Source organism: Archocentrus centrarchus, unplaced genomic scaffold (genome assembly GCF_007364275.1).
Source record: "Archocentrus centrarchus isolate MPI-CPG fArcCen1 unplaced genomic scaffold, fArcCen1 scaffold_36_ctg1, whole genome shotgun sequence".
NCBI lineage: Eukaryota > Metazoa > Chordata > Actinopteri > Cichliformes > Cichlidae > Archocentrus > Archocentrus centrarchus.
The window spans coordinates 208,724-235,388 of NW_022060263.1; the positions used below are offsets into that span (position 1 = coordinate 208,724).

General features: G+C 41.6%; 1 protein-coding gene across 2 annotated transcripts in view; it reads right to left on the reverse strand.

Moving 5' to 3' along the window:
• Window positions 1–26,665, reverse strand: part of kalrna (kalirin RhoGEF kinase a) — a 239,733-nt gene that overhangs the window by 157,422 nt on the left and 55,646 nt on the right. For both annotated transcript variants that reach the window (XM_030724389.1, XM_030724388.1), the window contains exons 2-8: window positions 14,781–14,855; window positions 12,552–12,666; window positions 7,430–7,622; window positions 3,925–4,098; window positions 3,767–3,850; window positions 3,472–3,603; window positions 2,337–2,459 (exon numbers count right to left, since the gene is read on the reverse strand). In XM_030724389.1, the coding sequence (XP_030580249.1) occupies window positions 2,337–2,459; window positions 3,472–3,603; window positions 3,767–3,850; window positions 3,925–4,098; window positions 7,430–7,622; window positions 12,552–12,666; window positions 14,781–14,855 (896 nt within the window). The remainder of the gene's footprint in view (window positions 1–2,336; window positions 2,460–3,471; window positions 3,604–3,766; window positions 3,851–3,924; window positions 4,099–7,429; window positions 7,623–12,551; window positions 12,667–14,780; window positions 14,856–26,665) is intronic.

Here is a 26,665-nt window from a genome sequence, read left to right on the forward strand (position 1 = left end):
CCAAACGAAACATAACGAAAATAAAGCATGATAATCATGTGCACTTTAATCATAATGCTACAAGGTTACATTTTACCAACAGCAACAGCCTGACTCCAGCACAGGAAGCACCAGAATAATAGGGGTTAAATACTAATGCCTTCACATAAGAGAAGGTGATCTTTCCATATATAGCATTCTGGAAGGAAACAGGAATAGTTTTGTATGTTGCTGTAAATAGGCTGGTATGTTAATGATGAATGGAATTTGTTCATTCACAACAGCAACTAACTCACTTGACTGGAGAAAGTAAAGCAATGTTGGCTGATTTTCCACTGGAATAACTGTGAAAGGTTATTCCTGTGTTTAGAGAGATGCCACAGGCTAATTCATTCATACCACAATGGAGTTTCCTAAGACGTTTACTGTACAGGTGGGAAAAACACAAAAAAGCAATGGTACTGTTTGAAACTGTCCAGAAAGAAAAAAAACGTCTGTAATTTTGGTGTTTTTGTTGAAGTATCGTAAGCAAAGAACTTTAGTGCCTGACTATTAACTTATTATTTAGGTACCATCTTCTCATTATGACTTGTGACTCAGTAAATAAAGTGGTGCATCCATCAACAACAGGTTACACTTTCTCTGTGCATCACATTTATGAGATTGCCTTAGAGTACCCTCAGATATCAAAAAAGCTTCAAAAAGGGACACCTGATAGACCTTTATAGGCGTTGAGTTAGACTGCCTTTGGTGCTGTGTGTACACCTATTATTTACTTTGTTGCCATGGTTAGAGGCCCATCCTATGAAGTGTGATTGGGGGCTCTGCAAGGTAACTTCAGCTTTGACCCTGGTTTTCAGGGTTACAAATGTGATTCACTTCATACTCTGGAACAGGCTATGTTCTACATAAGAGCTCAATACATACAACACCAGAGCTTATTAACCAATCAGTTCTCTGGGAAGTAGCGTCACCTAGAAAATCATGTGAATGGACCTCAGTGTGTGGACAGGAAGAGAGTTTTTAGTCATCTTCTTTCGATGGAAAGTATCAATAAGAGATATACAGTCCTATGTAAAAGTCTTGAGCCACCCTTCATTTCATATTATTTTACTTCCATGGAGCCAGACTTTCTTGTAATTTTTAAAGTGGTCTTGAGCAATAATTCTCCAAACTTTCTGAAGGTCTTTCAAATTTTTTCTTTGAACATTGGCTGCTTTTGTTGCTCATTTTCAGTCCAGCCCGTCTACCTGACCATTTTTAAAGGATTTTTTTTTTTTGGTTTTTTAAGCCACATAAAAGGGGAACCGAAGTCAACCCAGTGTTGTGTCTATACATAACAGACAACGTAGCAAAGAACCAGTTTTAAATTGGATTTTTAGGCATTTTGCAATTACCAGCCGGTTTCAGTTTCTTTAGTTGGCTGTGGTAAAAATGACAAAGAATGATAGACATAAAATAGCCTATTTGCACCAACAAGGTGATTATTATTATTTGAGGAAACTGAACAAGTTAAGGACAGAAGATGGGGCAGGCCTAGAAAACTATTAACAGCAGATGAGCTGTCTGAAAGTCATGTCCTTAAAAAGTAGTAAAAAATCCAGACTTGACACAGGAACTGAGAGATGCATCTGACCCTTCATTTATCCATTAACTGTTAAAGAATAAAGGTTTTCACACCAAATATTGACTTTCAAGGTCATTAGAAATGCATCAGCTCTGTTTTACCTAATATACTTCATTTCCATGTATGTTTGCATGCACCTGTAAGCAACCATACTAGCAAAAGTAAAAAGAAATTAGGAGTGGCTTAAGACTTTACTGTAGATCCTTCAGAGTACCTTCATTCCTGCTCTTTTCTTGTTGCCTGCAAACACATTTGAAGCAATTTTATTGCTGTATAAAGCCTTATATAGCTAAACCATGTACTTTTTTGACCTTATGTAAACTTTGCAAATAAGCCTACTTACCCCATTTTTAGTCAGACTGTTTAACACAACATTGGCTGCAGATGAAAGAACATAGCTAAAAATGTCTTTCACAGAAAAGTAAAGAACACTTACATTTAAGCAACACGTTTATTGAAAACAACTGTTTAATTATGGTTAGATCTTTTCTGTGTACTTTCCTGACTTAAAATTAACTTTATTTAGGTTATGTAACACTTTTCCAGCCTTATTGACTAAGCACACTGTAAGGCACTCCTTTTTTTAGGCAAAAAACAACACAGATGCTGTCATTATGCTGACAGCAGATTTAGCCTTGTTTGTGATGCGGTCATATGCCTCTTTTATGTGAATGCACTCCTATCTTGATAAGGAAACTTGGGTTGATTATCCACTTGTAGTATAACTCACCTTCTCTGCGTCCTGTTCAAAGAGGCGGAGCTGGAAGCACTGGTCCAGCTTCAGCTTCCTGACATGCCACATTTGATGGAGATGTTGTCTGGTGGAGTGAAGCTTATCCAGCAGACTAGCCACCTGCCAAGAAAAGCATAATGATGGGCCACATGCTCCTATAATACAACAGAAAACACATCCAGTGTATGGAGACAAGACCAATTTGTTATGATTCATGTTATGATAGACTGGTTCTTTTTCTACACTTAAGTGCTTTCTATTAACACTCACATTCCAATGAACACATTAGAGAACAGAGTGGGGTTCAGTATCTTGCCCACAGATACTTTGGCATGCAGACTGGAGCAGCCAGAAATTGAACCACCAACCTTCCAATAAGTCGATGACCAGCTCTACCTTCTGAGCTGCAGCCAGTGATTCTGCTTGTGACAATTTTCATCTCTTTGTACGTTTTATTTATTCCTAAAGCTCTGAATTACAGTTTATTTCCTCGTGTCTATCTTAACATAGTTGGATTATTTCTAACTGTTTCAGTTGCACAAGTGGGTGATGAGAAAAAAAAAAGCAACTGCACATGTGTAGTTAAAATCCAGTTTAGCTTTACCTTCTCACTTCTATGCCATTGTCCTGTTTGATATTTCCTTTATGATTTGTTGCCATTTAAAAAGCACTTTAATGACAAAGAAACATAAGGCCATGCACTGAATTTTGTATTATGATACCATGTGCTTTAAGCGTTCACTGATCGTAAGGATGGAAGTTGAATTTTGTTATGATCATAACTAAGGGAAGCTGTCAAGAGTCATGTAGATAAGTGGTCAAATTTGCTGCTCTATCATTTATGACATCGGTCCTGTTTATATTGACTTTGATATTTACTTCCAGTTTTTTTGGTGAATATACACTTGCAGTCAGATGAGTCACTTGAGTTCTCTGGATGAAAGTATGAATGTTCCATCTTATATAAGGCTTAAAACATCTGCACAAACCATGCAGGGTTACATTAGTTTGAATGTTTTGGCACAGCAACTCTGATGTCTAGCAATTATTTTTAAGGTTTAAGATTTTGTTCGCAAATGTGTATTGTTGCATTGGACCGCAAATGTGTATCGTTGCATTGGACATTACTTACCTTGGGCACAAGGCTCTGAAAATCAGCTGAGCCTGAGATGCAGTTCCTCCCTGAAAAGCCGTCACTAGATCGGATACACTGAAGCAACCTCTGGCCTTCCTGGTCTAATTCCTCCACTGGAGCCTTTAGCACCTACAGGAGAGTATATGATTTATTTCAGTGACTTTGCACAGTTCAAACATCTTTAATGGTAGGAGAACTTTGAATTCTGTTAGCTTTAGCCCAACTTGATGTGATGATAATGTTTTTGATTATGTCTGTAGTTTGTACTGGACTTGTCCTGGTAGTCACTCACCTTTTTCTTAAGCTGTGTGTGCTCCTCTATCAATCGCCGAGACCCCTCCACATCTGCAGGAAACTCCTTCTTAGACAGGAGCTCCTGCAAAAGACAGGAAAATGTGGTCATATCAAGATTAACAGTTACTTCAATTCTTTGAACCCTTACTGCCCCACCTGTAGATCTTCCAGTTTGGACAGCAGGTGAACAGCATTAGACATGAACTCCTCCAGTGACACCCTGAGCTCCATCCACTCCTCGTGGTTGTAGTCCAGTGAGCCTTCAAAGTCATCTGTGAGCTGGGAGGGATCCACTAGCTTGGCAAGACCTTCAACTGACACCATGTTGGTCTGCTCACACAAACATACATTAGTGGTAAGCTTTTAGTACACGTCTGTACTGAACTTAATGTACTTAGTGTAGTGTAGTGACTGCAGTTCCCATTTAAAATTTGTGCCATATATTGACAGTTTGCAGGTCTCAGATGAGCAGTGGTAAAAAGATCACATGAATACATGCATATACCATAATGACAGGATCTAGAAAATAATGACTCCTGGAATTATTTAAAAGAATTATTTATGCAGCCAATGGAGTTAGTGTGGGTTTTCTCTGGGTACTCTGGTTTCCTCCCACAGTCCAAAGACATGGGGTTAGGTTAACTGGTGATTCTAAATGTAAATGGAAGTCTGTCTCTCTGTGTTAGCCCTGTGACAGGCTAGTGACCTGTATAGGGTGTACCCTGCCTCTCCTATGACAGCCAGAATAGGCTCCAGTAACCCTAAACAGCACAAGCGGAAGAAGATGAATGTTTGTACATTTTCTTCATTTTTGTAATTCATACACACCACAAGGATCTACAGCAGGGGTGGCCAACTCCGGGCCTCGAGAGCCGGTGTCCTGCAGGTTTTAGATGTGTCTCTGCTTCAACACACCTGAGTCAAATATAGAGGTCATTAGCAGGACTCTGGAGAACCTGACTGCATACTGAGGAGGTAATTCAGCCATTTGATTCAGGTGTGTTGGATCAGGGACACATCTAAAACTTGCAGGACACTGGCTCTCGAGGCCTGGAGTTGGCCACCCCTGATCTACAGCAATGACATTGGAATGTCATTTGGACTGGAAAAGTATACTCAGATGGTAACAAAGAGAAAGAAGGAAGGTAGTCAGAACTGAGGGGATTGCACCACCAGAAAGCAACATTGTACTGAGGACAGCTACAAATACCTTGGAATCCCACAGGTAAATGGGAACCATGAAGAGGCTGCTAGGAAAGCTGCAACCTCCAAGTACCTGCAAAGAGCAAGGCAAGTCCTAAGGAGTCAAAGAACCTTCGCCCTGCCCGTCATCAGATACCCTGCTGGGATAATAAGCTGGCCAAAGGAGGAGACGGAAGCCAGTGACATCGACAAGAAAGTTCCTTAACATTCATGGAGGGTTGCACCCCATATCAGCACCTTGAGACTATACGCTAAGCGGAAGGTAGGAGGCCAATGACTAGTGTGTCAGAACCACTAACCTAGATGAAACAACAAACATTCATATGAAGATGGACACAAATTATCATGTGCTAAGTGAATACATTATGCAGCAGAAACCTGAGAAAGAAGAGGAGCAAGAACAAGAACCATCATGGAAGGACAGGCCTTTGCACAGCACATACCACCGGCAGATATTAGAAGTGGCTGAAATAAAAAAATCCTAATAATAGCTGGACAAAGCTGGGCTGAAAAATAGCACAGAGGCACTAATCATGGCACAGAAACAAGCTCTAAGCACAAGATCAATAGAAGCTGGGTTCTACCACACCAGGCAAGATCCCAGGTGCAGGCTGTGCAGAGATGCCCCTGAGACAATCCTGCACATAACAGCAGGATGCAAAATCTTAGCATTACAGGGCAACATGGTACGGAAGTCCCAAAGTCAAAATGGGATATGCCCCCAAGGGTGGTTGAGAATGATCCTGTGAGACTTCCAGATGGAGACAGATAAACTGGTGATGGCGAACCAGCCGGACATAGTAATGGTGGACAAGCAGAGAATGAAGGCCATAGTGATAAATGTAGCAGCAACAAGTGATAACAACAGGACAAGAAGATCAAGAAATACCAAGGGCTGAGAGAAGAGCTAGAGAGCATATGGAAGACGAAGACAACAGTGGTCCCAGTGGTAATTAGAACACTCGGGGCAGTGACCCCAAAACTGGGGGAGTGGCTCCAGCAGATTCCAGGAACACCTCTGTTCAGAGGAGACTCTGGTAGAGGCTCTGCACTGCGATTCCAGAGCTATATTAGTGCTCTCCTTTTACCTCAGAAGTTGGCTGTTGAAGCTGGGAGTGAGGTCACTCCTGAGTTGAGCGCATTCCAGAAGTAAAGTTGGAAGGTAGTAAGTAAGGAAAAGAGGATTTGTTTTGCTCTTTAGCAAGGTAGAGCCATTCATGCATTACTAGCAACACAGCACAGTGCTTGTTTTTTTTTCTTTTTTTCCCACTTAAAAACACTGCTGCAGCTCGTTCATACGTTCCTGGCTCTGCATACAGCTTATTTAGTAAGACCCAAATTTAAAGTTTTAGTGTTTTATACAGTTTTACTACATTCACAACTGCAATCTTAGATTGTTATGTCAGGGTTCACAGGGCTGCTCCACCTTTCCAAGATGGAAATCTGATTTAAGGGGGCATTCCAGTGGAAAATTCTTACCAGGAACTTGGAAATTCCGACTTCAACTGGAATTCACCAAAAATCTCTGAAATATGCAGCTCTTTGTGTCGTGTATAACATTGCAAACACACACAGGGTATGTTCCAATACTTCATTTTGCTCAGGAAGGTTCCTAACTGAGAGAAGTAACCCAGAAATATCTGCACAGTGGCCATAATAAAAGCTGTTCTAATTCTCCAAATGCTAAATAATGGACCTCCAGTTACACTGGATCATCTTTGCAGCAGAATATATAAGAAAATAAGATGTATTAAATTTTATAGGCCATGGGGCATATTTATAAAATGGAGCAAATTATTGTGATGCCACAGTTGCACTGTAATCTACTAAAAGTGTGATATAATTTATATACAAAGACTTCAGTATTAACCAACACTCTACATAGAGAAGCACTAATTAGCGGCTCAAAAAATAGCACTTGTGCCAGCTTCCAAGCTAGGGAAGGTGATATTGTAAAGATACAACAGCTAATAAAACTATTTTTAGTAATTGTTCTGATTGCCAAGAACAATACTGAGCTCAATTTGCCACACAACAATAGTTGCAGTAACTGGATAGTCACCTAAACTAACTGTGAGTTAGTAATTAACTTTACCTAACATTACACCAGCTATTTCATGTAAGGAATTGGCCTCTTCTTGGATCTATGCCATGTTGGTAAGGCTAAAGCTTCAGTCAGTGGTAGTAAACAACTTGGTGTGGTTTATGAATGCTAAACTAAGTTGAAATGCTTTTCAGGAGAACAGCTTACAGTAATTTTTGTGTTTAGAATTGTGGCTAAGAATGAAAGGATGTAAAAATCTGATAAATTTGAAATGAAAAAATGGCAAATGTGACATGACTTAAATTAAATTTTAGTGTAGTACCTTCATTGTGAACATATTCTTGCCTTGTAGCATTTCATTATTTCTTTGACTGATCAAGCCTGTGTTGGATAAAACACTCAAAATCCACTGACCTCAAAGGAGAACTTTGCACTACCAAAGTTCGTCTTCTGTTTCTGCCAAAAGTTGTCCGGTTTGATGATGAGCGCCACACAGATCTCTACTGGGAAAAACTCCTGCAGTGTCTTCAGCAGAGGCTTGATCAGCTCCCACTTAGAACCACGCATGTCGATGATGACAGTAAAACCACGCTTGCACACATCCTCGCTGGTGGAATAGATAGAAACAAGATGTAAAGGATGCCAGATGGAAGAGGCAGAGGGGATGGCAGAGAAGGGCAGTAGAGATGTTCAGAAGAAATGATGCAACAACAGAAAAATTAATTAGTATTGCTGTTTTAGTATGTTTCATATTCAGAAATAAGTTTGTTTAGCAGCGGATCCATCCATCCATTTTCTTTCACTTATCCAGGGCCGCGTTGCGGGGGCAGCAGCCCAAGCAGAGAAAACCAGACCTCCCGCTCCCCAACCATATCCTCCAGCTCATCTGGGGGAACGCCGAGGTGTTACCTGGCCAGCCGAGAGATGTAATGTCTCTAGCATGTCCTGGGTCTGCCTCAGGGCCTCCTCCCAGTAGGGCATGCCATGTACACCTAATCCAAGAGGCACCCAGAGGCATCCAAGTCAAATACCCAAACGACCTTAACTGGTTCCTTTCGTTGTGGAGTAGCAGCAGCTCTACTCTCGAATGCCTGCACTCTTTAACCTCTCTCTAAGAGAGAGGCCAGCAATGAGGAAGCTCATTTCTGATGCTTGTATTTACAATCTTTCAGTCACTACCCAAAGCTCGTGACCATAACTGAGGTTAGGGATGACCGGTAAAATGACAGCTTAGCTTTTACGCTCAGCTCCCACTTTACTACAATGCAATGTCCACATCACTGCAGCTGCAGACCCAATCCGTCTGTCAATCTCCTGCTCCCCTCTCCCCTCACAAGAAGACCCCGAGATCATTAACCTCCTCCACTTGGGACAGTAACTCATCCCTGATCTAGAGTGGACACTCCACTCTTTTCCAGCTGAGGACCATGGCCTCAATCTTAGAAGTGCTAATTCTCATACCTGCTGCTTCACACTCATCTGTGAACCATTCCACTGCGAGCTAGAGGCCACCTCCTGATAAAGCCAACAGCAGATCATCAACAAAAAGAAGAGATGAGATTCTGAGGCCACCAAGGCAGAAGCCTTCCACTACTTGACTACACTTAGAAAGTCTGTCCAAAAAAATTATGAACTGAATTGGTGACAAAAGGCAGCGCTGGTGTTGTCCTACCCCCACCAAAAATGAGTCCAACTTATTGCTGGCAATGTGGTCCGAGCTCTCACTGCAGCTGTACAGGGACTGAATGGCTCATAACAACAGACCAGACAGCCCGTACTCCCACAGTACCCCCAACAGGATACCCCGAGGAAGGTGGTTGAATAGGGTTTAATACTTTTCCCGAAAATGACATGAATCAAATCCCGGGAAAAGACGAGCCATTTCCCGGGAATCCCGGGAAAAAGTTTTTTTTTTTAATTTTATTTTAATTAGGCCTTCTGTAGCCTGTGTCGGGCTTAACCTATTTTGATATTGTAGAGGTAGCTTTCCAGCTATGTCCTGTTATGCCCAGTAGGGGGCAACGTTGGCTTGATTAATGCAATAAAACCTACATCTCGACATTCGAGTGCTCGAGCTATGCGGTGTTGTATCGTTCCTCAACACTCCCTTAACAAATATAATTTAAATATTCCTGCATTGTACATGGAATTATACCAAGATATTTTACAACTGCTGGTGCAAAACAATACGGTTCATGTCCACACAGCATTGATAAAGGCTCAGCTACTTGCGCTGTCGTGCACACCGTTCCACCAGTGGAACGCTGTAATAGTCATTGAAAAGTTAACTACCGTACTGCACTATAATATGACATAACACAGGGCCTTGAGTAATGCACTGCGACTTGGTCATTGCCATTCTGGGAACAGCAAATTTATAACACCGTGTCTGAGGGTTAAAGTAGGTTCGCTGTGAATCGTCTATTGAAAAACTGGCCAATCCTTATAGCCTAAAAAATATACATTTTACTCAACTCCATTTTAAAAGCGAAATATGTTAAAGTAATCTATTTCATGATAATTTCTTCACACATTAGGCCCGTATCCTAATTCATGATTGTTAGTAAGCGGCTGCAAACGAGGAAAAGAAACACTCGAAGTTAAACAGATATTTCTTTATTGTTCAGGGCAGGCATATTTTATAGGCTATATAATGCAATATAACAATATATAATAATATAAAATTATATAATACAAAATACCTTAGGGTAAACACATTGCCTACAATTTCAACAAATTAAAGAGGAAAAAAGTACAACTGTGTAATACCTCTATTAAAACGCTTGAGATGAAGGCTGAAGCCTTAAACGGAGGCTGAACGTGCCTGAAATGAAGAGTAATGCTTTTCGCATTAAACGAACCCTTCTCTCAATATTTCCTTAAATTTAACATTCTGAAGCTTTCTTTTCTTTTCTTTTTTTTTGTTTTGCGCGACTTCTTTCCCAGTTTCCCGTCTTAACGTTTCCCGGGAAACGGGAAATGGTTCTGATCGTATTTCCCGGGAATCCCGGGTCCCGGGATTAAACCCTATGGATGAATGCCTTCTCCAAGTCCACAAAACACATGTAGACTGGATGTTAAAACTCCCATGAACACCTGAATATCCTTGAGAGAATAAAGAGCTGGTCCACATTGAATTGAAACCACATTGTTCTTCTTGAATCCGAGGTTCGACTAACAGATGAACTCTCCTTTCCAGCACCCTGACACAGACCTTCCCGGGTATGCCTCCACAAATTGCTACCTTATTGTGTATCGTGTATGGTGGAGGAGTTTGTGTGTCCCAGTGATCCCAGGGGCTATGTTGACCAGAGCATTTTCCCCCAGGTAGGGTCTCCCAAGGCAAATCAGTCCTGGGTGAGAGGCCAGAGAAAGAGCAATTTAGATGACCCTTATGGAAAAAAGACCAAGGGAACAGTTTATCCTTGAGCCAGATATGGGCCTCCTGTAGGCATACAAACCGCAGGAGGTACCATAGGGTTTGGTTTCCAAGAGAAACCAAAGCATAAACATGCTGTAATAATAAAAGAAGAACCTGCAGAAGATGGGATCTTCATGTTAACTTAACAATAAAATTTACTGTTTTTTTTAATGATGTTTAGACCTGAAATGTGCTTCATCAGTGAAAAGAGGCTTCCTCCCCAAGCGAGGAGCATTTCTACTTTTTTTTGATACATGGTGAAGCAATTTTGCTTGTTCTGTGTCTACTATGCTTTTTCTTATTTTCTGTTTTACAACGTTGACTGTTTATTCTAATGTTTAAAGATTAAAGTTTCAAGTAGAGAGGTACAAATATATACAGTGCTGTGTATATATATAAAACCCATCTTGCTCTTAACGCAATATTTTCAATGTGTTTTTTTCTACTTTCAGCGCAACCAGGTGTCAGCTTCTCATTGATGTCTTTTTACATTTATCTACTCCTGGCATAGAATATCCACAAACAGGTAGTTGCAAGCAGCGGTGGTGCAGGCAGTACAGCTCACAAGTACTGGCTGCTGACCCTTGGTAGGCTTCTCGAATTGACAAATCAGAAGAAGATAGTCTTTCAGAAAACCTTAAAAAGACACCAACTCAAACATTTTGTTTCAGACACATGGAGGGATGCACCAGAAGCATTTTAGACTTAAGCATCTTACTCAAGAATGCTACAACATACCAAGTACAGAAGCCAGGTTGCTCCAATTCTGGAGTCTAAAGTGTCTCCACCTTCCCTCACATGCAGCCTCTGTTAATATAAATTCAACAACAACTCATCCATTGTAATCGACCTCAGGGAGGCAAAAACTCTACTCATCACCATGGAAACAGCAGCTCGATTAGCAGAAGGAAGTAGAGCGACACTGATAACGATCAAATAATAATACATTTTGGGCCAATGTGGTTCAGTCACACTGTGTTCTGGTTAACCAGGTAATGCCTTTATATGTGCATCTTTCTCTGAAAGTACAGACTATACTGAAACTCTGTTGCACTTTGATTTATTTGGAGAGTCTCAACTATGTGTAGGAAGTCATAAAGTTAATCTCACTACTCTCATGTACTGGCACATGATCTGATCTACTACCACCCGTTAGATCAAGGCTGTCATCTTGACAAATCTCTGGCATCTCCCATCTGCTCTAACCTGGGAGTTGTCTTGGCCCTTTGCCTTTTTGAATATTTTTCTGCATATGGACATACAGCTCCAATTTACATGATTTTGTTTTCCTCTACACAGGATGCCATGTTCTAACTATGGAGTTCAGACTTTTTTTTTTGCATGGCAGGCTAGTATGAGGTGTAGGCCACCAATGCTAATCTACGGACAGCATAGTTAGGGGACTGGGGTTGATTTTTATTGCTTGAAATTAAAATAAGTTAAATCAAGACTTGAAAATGATTTAGGAAACCATCTGCTGATATTTACAAAATGAGACTACTGAGTGATGATTAACATAAGCATCATTCTTGTGCTTTGACTCAAAACTGTGTTCTTTTTGGCAGATTAAATAACAACAAGCAGTAGACTAAAGCAGACTTTTAAATACCGTCAATGAAATGAAATTTTTCTTTAAAAAAAGCCTTTTTCCTCTGGTCATTCATGTTGCACCTGCCAGTGGTAAGAACTGCTGTTTCAAATAGTTTGAACTGAAAATAGAATCTATATTAAAAAAGACTAGCTGCAAATATGATAATATTCACAATTTGGATAGTGACTGGGACAAGTCTGTGCCTGATTCTTGGTTGGTTTCCTCGCTGATTTGCATTTAACATCCTCAGACTGTGTTAGGGCCCACAGACTGGTTCCTGTCTGCTGCAAACACTGCAGCATTCATGCCGATGCAAATCAAACACTGGTTTTTGAGCAGCTCAGTGTGGACAGCACTGCAGCACTCGACATGCACTCCACCCTCCACTCCTTCCTTAAGTGCCTGTCACACTGGAGTCTAGATAACTAAATGTCCCAATGGAGTGGCAACTGGAAAGATAACATATGATACCTATAAATGTGAAAATGAACATATTTGTATGTGTGTGATGGCAATGTGAGTACCTGGGAACAGTAGACAGGTAGGTTACCAGCCTTCTCAGGTCCTCAGGTTTTATTCGGTCATGGTTGCTCCTGGCAGGAAATGTCAAGATTGGTCCTCCTCTTTTATCTCGCCCACCTGCAAGAGCATGCACAAGAAAAAGAGACCAAAATACCTGTAAGAGACTTAATTTGAAAGGTAAAATCTTCTCATTTTTGAAACAAGGCATATTTAGCATGTGACTAAATGCACACTAACCTAACCCTACTCCTTAGTAAACACTGTGAATGTGAAGAGGTTACCAGCAGTGTGGTAGTGGTAGCTGTAGCAACAGAATTAATTATAGTAGTTATGGTAGGTATTCTTTTAGCAGCAGTAGTCTGTAGGCATATTTACAAATATGAACTAGTGCAACATACAGATGAAAGAAACTACAAACTGACAATTAAGAGTAAGGTTCACATCTACTTCTTTACGGACATTCAATTTATTTGACACACCCAAATGAAAATCTTATAACAGCATAACTAGGAGGCCAAAGTGCATGTAAAAGACTAGATTTCAAATGTAACATCTAGTTTCTGAAGCTTGTTTAGCATGTGGATAAAATGCACTCTAACCCAAACTCTCCCCCTAAGTGGTCCACTGGTGACCTGAATGATTTGACTGCTACTCAAATGTGGAAAATTGGTCTGTGTATACAATTTGGGAGACAGTACACCGCTAGCTGGCACTCGGTTTTTTGCATGCTCTACACCCCCACCCCCATTCTGTCTTATGACATATATGTTGTGCACTTATGAAAAATATTCCATTCTAAATTTCTATACTGTATATACACTACTCAAAAAAATTAAACACTTTTTAATCAGAGTATAGCAGCAAGTCAATTTTGGGATAATGATCTGATCGGTTAAGTAGCAGAGGGGGTTGTTAATCAGTTTCAACTGCTTTGTGTTAATGAAATTAACAACAGGTGCACTAGAGGGGCAACAATGAGGTAACCTTCAAAACAGGAATGGTTTATAGGTGGAGGCTGCTGACAGAGGGGTAAAGTTGATGTCATGAAGCTATGGGAGAAGAGTTGTTGAAGCAAGGTTAAGAAGAGGAGGTGATGATGAGTGAGCAACAGTATGGCTTCATGCCAGGAAAGAGTACTACAGATGCTTTAAGAATGGCAACAGAAGAAGCTCAGAGAAGGTCAGAAAACGTTGCACTGTCTTTGTGAATCTAGACAAAGCATATGATAGGGTGCCAAAAGAGGAATGATGAAAATGTATCATGAAGTCATGAGTTGAAGAGGAGTATGTGAGGACATGTATGAGGACAGCGAGACAGTGGTGAGGTGTGGTCTGCAGTGAGATTAGGGAGCAGGTGGAAGAGAGCCTGGATGGGTGGAGGTACGCTCTAGAGCAGGGATTCTCAAATCCAGGCCTCGAGGTCCAGTGTCCTGCTTCAACACACCTGAGTCAAATACAGAAGTCATTAGCAGGACTCTGGAGAACTTGACTGCATGCTGAGGAGGTAATTCAGCCATTTGATTCAGGTGTGTTGGATCAGGGACACATCTAAAACCTGCAGGACACCGGACCTCGAGGCCTGGATTTGAGGATCCCTGCTCTAGAGAGAATCCAAGTTAGTAGAATCAAGACAGAATATATGTGTGAAGGAGATAAAGCCAGGTCTAAGTGAAGGTGCAAGGAGCAGAGTTAGAGAGTTTAAATATCTGGGGTCATCCATCTAAAGCAAAGGAAAAGGTTTGGTTTTATAATGAAGTGTGCTGGCCTCTCAATTGAAAATATTAATGCGCCTGTATTGGATCCTTGATTTGGCACAGAGTGAACTATAAACTACGGGCAGAGGAGAGAAGTTCCCATAAGTTATGTTCATGCTGTGAATACCCTTTGATGATCTTCCTTGTCCCTTTCCAAACTCAGGATGCATGCAAGTTCTGATCCACATTACTGATCTTTTTATGTCTGCAGACAAGATATCTTTAACTGCCATTTATAAGACAAATAGAAACTCACTCTCTGTATAAAATATTACTGTGAACAGTCAATGGGATGTTTTTATGATAAAACACTACCTTGTCTGTCACAAATACCCTGAATATTGTCTGCAATAAAATGAAAAATGTGTAGATATCAGCTTTAACCCATTCATATGAATGGGTGAGTGTGTCCAGACTGTATGTAAAGCTATAATTCCTGACCTGGACTGGAGGTAATGCCAAAAAAACTGACACTTACCTGACACAAAGGCAACTTTTTCCTTTAAAATAGGAAGAACATCAGATGCCTTGATGCCTTCAGTCCTGAAGGGCCCTGGAGAAATAAATGGAGAGAGAATTTCAGCATTAATCCCATTATTATATCAACATGTGGGATAGAACACACACCCACACTCAGAAATCTTGTCCTTCTTTTGTCTTTTGTCTACATCATCACTGTAAACATTTCATATCTTTTGTAACTCTTCGGTAGAAGTACACTGCCTGGCCAAAAAAAAAAGTCACCACCAAAAAAAAGGTCACACACTAATATTTTGTTGGACCATCTTTAGCTTTGATTACAGCATGCGTTCACTGTGGCATTGTTTTGATAAGCTTCTGCAATGTCACAAGATTTATTTCCATCCAGTATTGCATTGCATTAATTTTTAACCAAGATCTTGCAGTGATGATGGCAGATTCAAAGCCTTCTCCAACACATCCCAAAGATTCTCAATGGGGTTGAGGTCTGGACTCTGTGGTGGTCAATCCATGTGTGAAAATGATGTCTCATGCTCCCAGAATCACTCTTTCACAATTCCAGCCCGATGAATCCTGGCATTGTCATCTTGGAATATGCCCGTGCCATCAGGGAAGAAAAAATCCATTGATGGAATAACCTGGTCATTCAGTATATTCAGGTAGTCAGCTGACCTCATTCTTTGAGCACATAATGTTACTGAACCTAGACCTGACCAACTGCAGCAACCCCAGATCACAGCACTGCCCCCACAGGCTTGTACAGTAGGCACTCGGCATGATGGGAGCATCACTTCACCTGCCTCTCTTCTTACCCTGATGCACCATCACTCTGGAACAAGGTAAATCTGAACTCATCAGACCACATGGCCTTCTACCATTGCTCCAGAGTCCAATCTTTATGCTCCCTCTTTATGCAAATTGAAGGCTTTTTTTCTGGTTAGCCTCACTGATTAGTGGTTTTCTTAAGGCTACACAGCTGTTCAGTCCCAATCCCTTGAGTCCTCTTCTCACTGTGCATGTGCAAATGCTCTTACTTTCACTATTAAACACAGCCCTGAGTGTTTTTCTTCGATTTGATTTCACCAAACGTTTAAGTGATCGCCGATCACGATCATTCAGGATTTTTTTTCGAGACACATTTCTTCCTCAAAGACGATGGATCCCCACTATCCTTCCAGTTTTTAATAATGCGTTGGACAGTTCTTAACCCAGTTTAGTAGTTTCTGCAATCAACTCAGATTTTTTCTCTGCTTGATGCAGCAATGATTTGTCTCTTCTCAAACAGACTGACATCTTTGCCCATGCAGTAATTATCCAATAAGAGGCTCATACCATTTTGCTTAGTTAGAGCCAGGTGGCGACTTTTTTTTTGGCCAGGCAGTGTATTTTCAGTGGATGGGACAGACCAGAAGTAATTTTTAATCTACAAACTCGTGTGTACATTCAATTCAATTCAATATTATTTATATAGCACCAAATCACAACAAACAGTTGCTTCAGGGTGCTTTGTATTGTGGGTAAAGACCCTACAATAATAACAGAGAAAACGACCCCCTATGAGCAGCACTTCACAACAGTGGGAAGGAAAAACTCCCTTTTAACAGGAAGAAACTGCTGTGACTGGCTGGGGCTGACGGGAGAGAAATAAAAGACATGCTGTGGAAGAGCGCCAGATAGATAACTAATGATTAAATGGAGAGTGGGGCATAAACAGAGTAAAAAGAGGTGAATGAAAAGGCCTACAGCAGTATAACTACGTTCAGGGTCACCTGATCCAGCCCTAACTACAGTATAAGCTTAATTAAAAAGGAAAGTTTTAAGCCTAATCTTAAAAATAGAGAGGGTGTCTGTCTCCTGAATCCAAGCTGGGAGCTGGTTCCACAGAAGAGGGGCCTGAAAGCTGAAGGCTCTGCCTCCCATTCTACTCTTAAGTATCCTAGGAACCACAAGTAAGCCAGCAGTCTGAGAGAGAAGTGCTCTGTTAGGGTGATATGGTACTATGAGGTCTTTGAGATAAGATGGGGCCTGATTATTCAAGACCTTGTATGTGAGGAGAAAAATTTTAAATTCTATTCTAGATTTAACAGGGAGCCAATGAAGAGAAGCCAATATGGGAGAAATCTGCTCTCTCTTTCTAGTCCCTGTCAGTACTCTAGCTGCAGCATTTTGGATCAGCTGAAGGCTTTTCAGGGAGCTTTTAGGACAGCCTGATAATAATGAATTACAATAGTCCAGCCTAGAAGTAATAAATGCATGAATTAGGTTTTCAGCATCACTCTGAGAAAGGATGTTTCTAATTTTAGAAATATTGCACAAATGCAAAAAAGTGCTCTACATATTTGTTTAATATGTGCGTTGAAGGACATATCCTGGTCAAAAGTTTCTCACAGTGTTACTGGAGGACAAAGTAATACCATCCAGAGTAAGTATCTGGTTTGACACCATGTTTCTAAGATTTGTGGGGCCGAGTATCATAATTTCAGTTTTATTTTCAGTGTTATCAATCTTTCTTTTCCTCTCAGTTCATCTGCTCATCCGTCTGTCATGTTATAAAATCTCTGAGTATCTTGTACTCTCTCTATCCCTTCACCTCTCTCACTGTCTCAGTTGAAAGCAAACCAAATATCCACGTCCCGCTGTGTGTGTGTGTGTGTGTGTGTGTGTGTGTGTGTGTGTGTGTGTGTGTGTGTGCATGTGAGAGAGATTCACTCTCCTGGCTGCTAATCAGACACACACACGCACGCACGCACACACGCGCGCGAGCACGCGCACACGCACGCACGCACACACACACACACACACACACACACACACACACACACACACACACACACAGACACACACACACACACACACACACACACACACACACACACACAGCACAGTGATAACAGCAAGTCAGCAAAATGTATTCCATGGGACAGAAAGAGGAGAGAGAGAAACATATAGAGGCACCAGTGACTGGACTTATACACTACAGCAGTTCCATGTTTCCAGCGCTTTCAATGTGAGAGAGTAAGGTCTTCCACAATCAGTTTACTAGTGCACAGTTTCCTTGCTCTTATTGTGAAAGTTCAGCCACTGTTAACCATTGTTTGATATAAATCAGGTGCATCTCCCACTACCACCAAAAATAGAATTATAACTGTGCAGGAAACACTGAGTCTGATGGTGATTTGACCCAGTGGGAACTGCTCACAATCCATGTGTAAATAATAGTAATAGTAACTCACTGAGGACCCAGAACCCAGAGGTTGTTTATGATCAAGAACTGACCAATTAGCCATGACTGTTAATGTCACTAAAGGGTAATGATCTAATTGATCAGTTATATGCCTAGGGTTTGTCAACAGTTTCCAGAAGTGGTATTGATTTTATCTTAAAGGAGCATTTCAACCTGCAGCACAGGGATAGATTGCATCCAGGTGAAAGGGGGAACTGAGTGGCATCCTAAGGCTATAGTACCTTAACCACAATTAACAATCTTATATATCTGCATGTAAATTTACATTTGTGGGGTGTTTTCCTATTTTTTCCTGGCTGCCAGTTGCCATTAAAATTCTCCATATGGTAGATTCTTAGAATTTGCTTGTGTTTTGCAATATAATAATCTCAACTGCTGAGTGCTTTTTACTTTGGTTTCACTCTTATTTCAGATTTGATTTTTTTATTACAGATGCCTTTTAAACAGCAGTAGCTCTTTATAATAATTATTAATAAATTACAATAAATATTATCTTTCAATTTGTTAAATTAAATTAAGTTCAACTCTGTAAATATTGGTCATACCGTGTTTCAAAATGGAGGATTAGCTATGGTGTGACTAACAATTTGTGTTTGACAAGTCATTTTCCAATGAGCATGTAGCTTCACAGACTTCCTCATCTTAAGGCAGTAGCTACACCCATCTTTTATAATGATGCAGACGGACTGTATCCTCCCTTTCAGGACATAGGCCACTAGTATTTAAAACAATACTAAGACCAGGCCTGAGAGGCATCATGTTTAAAGACTCAGAAACTCTAGTTACACTTGTAATATAAAGAAGCTTAACAACTTTTGCTTGACCAATGCATTTCATGTTTGCAGCCTTCATCAGGGTCAGGGTTGTATTTCTTACTACAACTCGCTCGTGCATCTACCTCTTTAGCCATTATGTTCTTCTCTGTGAGCCTTGGAATTAAGTGAAATTGTGCCTTTGTTTTTTGTTTTTTAAAGAGTGTCTACATTTACTAGGTTCTGAAACCAAGATTAAATTTGTCATGGTCCTGGGTTTGACCCAGTGGTTTGTGTTTTTGGACTTTTGAGTTTTGGCTGTTAAGAATTCTTTATTATGATTTTCCAGGTTTTGGAGTTGTGTTATCCTGTTCGGATGTCCTGTTTGGGTCTCTGTGAGTTTGTGTCTTTCTGTGTTCCTGCCTCCACCTGTCTTGTGTCAAGTTCACATGTCTTAGTATTGGTCTCTGTTTGCCACTTCCTGTTTTATTCTGATAGTGTCTTTGGTTTTAGCACATTGGGTTTATTTTGCTTCCTGTGTGTACTGCCCAGCTGTTTCCAATGATCTCATTCCCTGGTGTATTTATTGTCTGTGTTTTCCCTTGTTCGTTGTTGTCTATGGCTATGTGTTTGCTGTGTGTTAACTCTGTCTGTCTGTGTTCTAGTTATGTAAGTTTTCCCAGTTTGTGCTGCTGGTTCCTTCTAGCTCTGCCAGCCCTGTTCAGTCAGCAAATAAAGCTGAAGTTTATCCTGTTCTTGAGTCCTGCATGTTGGGTCCATCTCCTGCCTACCACACAGCCCACGGTGACAAAATGTAAGCAAATGTAAGCATGAGTGGGCATTAATCAGCCCAAGAGGTAAAATGGTAATACCTTTCATTTTTGTTGGTTATTTTTCATTTCTTTAAACTTCTTCAGTTTTTTAGATTCCTTGCTTGTTTTTATATTTTTAAAAGCAGTTACCAGAATCCGTAGGCTTAAAAAAAAAAAAAAAAACACAAGCTTACTTAACAGTTGTACCTTCTGTCCAAAATAAATACATAAATTCCCAGTGCTTAGGACTGGAGGGTGCCCATTTCATCACAGCAGACTATGGGCTTCCAGTACACTGGCAGAAATGCTGCATCAGGAAGATTACACAACAGCCATAACAGATAAGTGGAAGTATGGTTTAATCATTGTAGCTTACTGAAAGGGCACTACTGCTATGTTAGCCAAGCTCTGTTGTGAAACAGACATTTTAATAGAGTGTCTAAGTAAGAGTGTGTTTATGTTGGTGTAAACAGTATATATGCAAATCCAACTTGAGGAACACCTTTGGAGATGTCCATCAAGTACTGATGTGCTATGCATTTATAGCTGATTAGCCTAGCTAAAGCATGCTAGTGTGATGAAAAACTGCTATTTAAAGAAATTAATAGGTTAAATAGGTGGCAAAAGTACACACATTCTTTACTTAAGTAGAAGTACTTGTGTTAAGAAATACTCCAGTAAAAGTAAAAGTACTGACTCAACTTCTTTACTTAAGTAAAAGTGAAAAGTACAGGCTCTGAAATTTATTCAGAGTAAGAAAGTAAAAAGTAACTTTTATCCATCCTGTTCAAGGTCGCAGGGCGAGAGGCAGGGTACACCTGTACAGGTCGCCAGCCTGTTGCAGGGCTAACACAGAAAGACAGACAACCACTCACACCTATGGACAATTTAGAGCCACCAACTAACCTAACCCCAGTAACTGCATGTCTTTGGACTGTGGGAGGAAACCCACGAGAAGAATTCAAACTCCACACAGAGAGGCCTGGACCAAGGTGGAATTGAACCCAGATCTTCTAGCTGTGAGGCAGCAGTGCTAACCGCCACCCACCTATTTTTGTGCAAACCTAACTGAATCTTGTGTCATGTTAATAATAAAACATTATTAGTACATTAGAATACAGACTTCTATTTACACACTTTGCCTCCACCCCTAAACAGAAAAATGAGTACAAATAGGGGTTAAAGTGGGATTCGGCAGGTGGAGAAACCCTAAGATCAGCTTAGTGGCTCAACATGAGGAAATGACTCAAAACTCACAATAACTTCTCTTGAGAGCTCCAGTGTATTTTCTGGGTTTCCATTTAGTCAAATGTGTGTGTGTATGTATGGGTGTGAAAGAGAGAGACAGTGGAAACTGCGTTTGTGTGTGTGCGAGAGATCCTCGATAGTTGACATGGAATTCTCAACAAATTCCTCCTTCTCACCTACTCCACGTGTGTGTAGAGTTTCATCGCAAAACACGCAAGATTCCACAGAAATTCAAGGACAATTACGATCAAACAAATGTCCAAGGAATATATTTTTATAAAAATATGATGTTCATCCTCAATAATTAACATGGAATTCTTAACAAAAATCTGGGACACCCACTCTACATGTGTGCAGATTTTCATTGCAAATTGCTGCAAGAAAATAAACGACATTTCAGTTCAAACCGCAAAGGGTTGACGTAAAATTCTCAGTGGATTAATTAATTAAATATGCTGATGTCATGTCCAAAATTCATTAAAAAAAAAAAAAAACCACGCTTGATAGTTGACATAAAATTCCTCTTCTGGCTCACCAACTCTACATGTCTGCAAAGTTTCATCTGCTGAAAGTGCTGAAATATCCCTCAGAAAATTACACTCTTATTTCATAATGCCATAATGGGTGGCTGTAGCTCAGTAGGTAGAGCAGGTCACCTACTGATCGGAAGGTCAGCGGTTTGAATCCTGGCTACTCCAGGCTACATGCCAATGTATCCTTGGGCAAGATACTTAACCCCAAGTTGCTCTCCAACCGTTCTGTCGGAGTATGTATGCGTGTGAATGTTAGTTAATTAAAAGCACTTAGCTTCATAAAAAATGGAAGTGCTTGTATGAATGGGAGTGCATGGGTGAATGCAAACAGGTTGTATAAGCGCTTTGAGTGCTCATACTGAGTAGAAAAGCGCTATATAAGAACTAGTCCATTTACCATTTACCATGTGGAGATCATGATATCATATCCAAAACTGACAAAAAAAACAAAAAAAAAATCCTGACAATTGACATGGAATTCTGGGCATCGGTGAGAGAGTTCCAAGGTCAAAACCACTGTGGACCAAACAGAACGCAAAGGCTTGGATGGCCTTTTAGATTTTTAAATCATCATTTGAAAACAAAATTATTATTTTTTTTGGGTTATGTTTGTCTATGCCTAGAAATTCTGTCCATAAAAATTATGAACAGAATCGGTGACAAAGGGCAGCCCTGACGGAGTCCAACACCCACAGGAAACGAGTCCGACTTATTACCGGCTATACGGACCAAGCTCTCACTGCACTTGTACACAGATTGAATGGCCCGCAACAACAGGCCAGACACCCCATACTCCCGCAGAACCTCCCAAAGGATACCCCGAGGGACACGGTCGAATGCCTTCTCCAAGTCCACAAAGCACATTTAGACTGGTTGGGCAAACTCCCACACAAACTCGAATATCCTTGAGAGGATAAAGAGCTGGTCCAGCGTTCCGCAACCAGGACAAAAACCGCATTGTTCCTCCTGAATCCGAGGTTCGACTAACGGGCAGACCCTCCTTTCCAGCACCCTGGCATAGACCTTACCGGGGAGGCTGAGGAGTGTGATCCCCCGAAAGTTGGAGCTAACGGGCAGACCCTCCTTTCCAGCACCCTGGCATAGACCTTACCGGGGAGGCTGAGGAGTGTGATCCCCCGAAAGTTGGAGCACACCCTCCGGTCTCCCTTCTTAAAGATGGGGACCACCACACCGGTCTGCCAATCCAATGGCACTGCCCCAGATCTCCACGCGATGTTGCAGAGGCGTGTCAACCAAGACAGCCCTACAACATCCAGAGCCTTCAGGAACTCAGGGTGAATCTCGTCCACTCCAGAGGCCCTTCCACCAAGGAGTTGTTTAACTGCCTCAGTGACCTCACACCCAGTGATGTTCAAGTCATTTCCCTTGTCCCCAGACTCTGTTTCCACTACAGAAGGCGGGTCGGTGGGATTCAGGAGGTCCTCAAAGTATTCCTTCGACCGTCCGACTATAGCCTCAGTTGAAGTCAGCAGCACCCCACCCGCACTATAAACCATGTGAGTGGAGCACTGCTTTCCCCTCCTGAGTCGCCTGACGGTTTGCCAGAATCGCTTTGATGCCGTCCGAAAGTCTTGTTCCATAGCCTCACCGAACTCCTCCCACACCCGAGTTTTTGCTTCGGCCACTGCTGAAGGCCGTTTGGCCTGCCGATACCTGTCAGCTGCCTCCGGAGTCCTACAGGCTACCCAATCCCGATAGGACTCTTTCTTCAGCTTGATGGCTCCCTTCACCTCCGGTGACCACCATCTGTTTCAGGGGTTACCACCACGACAGGCACCAACCACCTTGCAGCCACAGCTCTGAGCAGCAGCCTCAACAATGGAGGTGCGAAACATGGTCCATTCGGACTCAATGTCCTCAGCCTCCCTCGGAATGCTGTCGAAGTTCTGCCGGAGGTGGGAGTTGAAGATCTCCCGGACTGGGGCTTCTGCCAGACGTTCCCAGCGCACCCTCACAATACGTTTAGGTGCGCCAGGTCTGTCCAGCATCTTCTCCCGGCACCTGATCGAACTCACCACCAGGTGGTGACCAGTTCACAGCTCAGCTCCTCTCTTCACCCGAGTGTCCAGAACATACGGCCGCAGATCTGATGATACGTTTACAAAATCGATCATCAACCTGCGACCTAGGGTGTCCTGGTGCCATGTGCACTTATGGACATCCCTGTGTTCGAACACGGTGTTCATTATGGACAAACTGTGGTTTGCACAGAAGTCCAACAACAAAACACCATTCGGGTTCAGATCGGGCAGGCCGTTCCTCCCAATCACGCCCCTCCAGGTCTCACTGTCATTGCCCACGTGAGCGTTGAAGTCTCCCAGCAACACTAGCCAGGTGGCAGAAGTCGGATTCATTTCCTGTGGGTGTTGGACTCCGTCAGGGCTGCCCTTTGTCACCGATTCTCTTCATAATTTTTATGGACAGAATTTCTAGGCGTAGCCAGGTGGTGGAAGGCTTCTTCCTTGGTGGACTCAGAGTCTCATCTCTGCTCTTTGCAGATGATGCGGTCCTGTTGGCTTCATCAGGGGGTGGCCTCCAGCTTGCAGTGGAACAGTTTACAGCTGAGTGTGAAGCGGCTAGCATGAGAATCAGCACCTCTAAGTCTGAGGCCATAGTCCTCAGCCGGAAAAGGGTGGAGTGCCCTCTCCGGCTCAGGAACGAGTTCTTGCCCCAAGTGGAGGAGTTCAAGTATCTCAGGGTCTTGTTCACGAGTGATGGGAGAAGGGAGCGGGAGATCAACAGACGGATCGGGGCTGCCTCTGCAGTGATGCGGACGCTGCGCCGGTCTGTCGTGGTGAAGAGGGAGCTTAGTGTACAAGCGAAGCTCTCGATTTACCGGTCGATCTACGTTCCTACCTTCACCTATGGTCATGAGCTTTGGGTAGTGACCGAAAGAATAAGATTGCGAATACAAGCGGCAGAAATGAGTTTCCTTCGAAGGGTGGCTGGCCTCTCTCTTAGCGATAAGGTGAGGAGTGCGGCCATCTGGGAGGGGCTCAGAGTAGAGCCGCTGCTCCTCCATATGGAAAGGAGCCAGTTGAGGTGGCTCGGGCATCTGATTAGGATGCCTCCTGGCCGCCTCTTGGGTGAGGTGTTCCGGGCATATCCCACCGGGAGGAGGCCCCGTGGTAGACCCAGGACACGCTGGAGAGATTATATCTCTGGGCTGGACTGGGAACGCCTTGGGGTCCCCCCGGATGAGCTGGAGGAGGTGGCTGGGGAGAGGCTCCTGCCCCCGCGACCCGGCCCTGGATAAGCGGAAATGAATGGATGGATGGGATGGATGTTTGTCTAAAATCAAAATGCGTTTGATGATCTGAAGCATGAAAGTGTGACAAATAGGCAAAAAATCTTATTTTTTCACAGCACTGTACATTTCTGCTGTACTTCTTTAGTAGAAACATGAACATAACATGTTTGTATATGTTTCAATAACATTCAATTATACTATATATACTGTATTATGTAAATGAAAAGTAAAACATTTCACAGTGGTAAATTTGGGTCATTAAATGTGACTCAAATGAGCAAAATAAATTGATCTTCAATAAGAGAAAAGGATATTGTAATAAGGAATGGATTTTTGATCAGAATGGCAAAGTGAAATATGAGCATAACTGTCCTTTATTTTTCAGGAATGTTACTGAGGTTTGAGATTAAACTTTCTCTTTCACCCACGTAGTGTGGGTGAAAGAGAAATCTGCCCAGAATTTTTTTATATGATGCTATCATATTAAATTAATCATGTTGATTTTGAGCATAATTGACCTTTAATTTCTGTAGAATCCTGCAGTAGTTTGATATCAACTTCTGCACACATATAGTGTGGGTGTCCCAGAGGACACTATCAAAGATGTTTTTTTAAATATGACATTAACCTTGTCCTTTATTTTCTTGGGACTATTGCAGCTGCTTGAGATGAAACTAAGTACAGTGGATGAGCCAGAAGAGGAATCCATTGAGGATTTTATGTCAACTATCAAGGATAATTTTTTATGAATGTTCAATATCATATCATCACATTTGATTGACTTTGTTTGGTTCATTTACATTTACAATCATGCACAGTCCAATAAATCATGCTTGATTTTTTTCTTTAAATTTTTTCCATGGATATTAGACATATATTAATGTAGGGAGTAAACATAAAAAGTCAGAAAAATAAATACTCAAGTAATGTATAGATACCTAAAAATTCTAGTTTTTTTGTCAGAACATATGGGTACTTCAAAAATCTCGCACTGTTTATACAGACCTGTCAGGACCATAAGTCCGATAAAGATTTGCATAGAAAAACATCAGAGGAGAGAGACGAGAATCTGGTGCCAATATCAGCAGCTTTTTCTCTGAAAGCGTTAAACAAACAGCACAGCAGAGGAAACCAGTGTGTGTGTGTGGATATAAAGGTATGCATACATGTATATGTGTATATATGTATATATTTTCTTTATATTATTGTTACTTATATGTATTCTTCTTTAATTACTTGTCATAACTATTACATGGGCATCACCTGAGGACAGAATTTCATTCCACTGCATGCAAATGTGATGCCGATGACAATAAAGAATCCTTGAATTGAGATGAGCTCCTCCTAAATATCTGCTGCAGACAAACCAATATGTAGCCTGTGATCCACTAGCAGAAAACTTGATTTTGTTCCTGAAGCACACCTTTTTTTGTCAAATGCATCTTGCTGGTCTTATATGGTGTGTTTACTATCTACCTGATTTGTTTATTATGTCTATATACTTTATATTTTTGTTGCTTATATTTAGGGGTGAAACAGTTCCTCGAGTAACTCGAATGTTTCAATTATAAAAAAATTCCCAACACAAATTTGTTGCCTCGATGCTTCATTTAACCTCTGCAGTGCTCAGGTGTCACCATGTAAGGGGAGCGTTTCACCCACATTAGCAGCATTAAAGTTCTCCATCACTGCGACGGATTTCCTTCAGTTGGAAAAAACAGCCCTTTCTCACCTCCAACACGTTTTTCCACGCCTCCACTGCTCACTACACCCCTGTGTTTGTGTGTGTGTGTGTTGTGCTTGCTGTGTGTCGTACCACAATGGATTACTATGACCACAGTTTGATAGCGGGTGCCGCCATTGGCACTAACAATCGTTCGGTAACGACGGTACATCTATATGTACAACTCCCCTGATCTATTGAGGCCTCAGATTATGCATAATCATAGACTGTATATAAAAGATAGATGTAGCTTCATGATCTGAAGAATGAAGCCAATGCAAAAGTACCTTAAAGTACCCT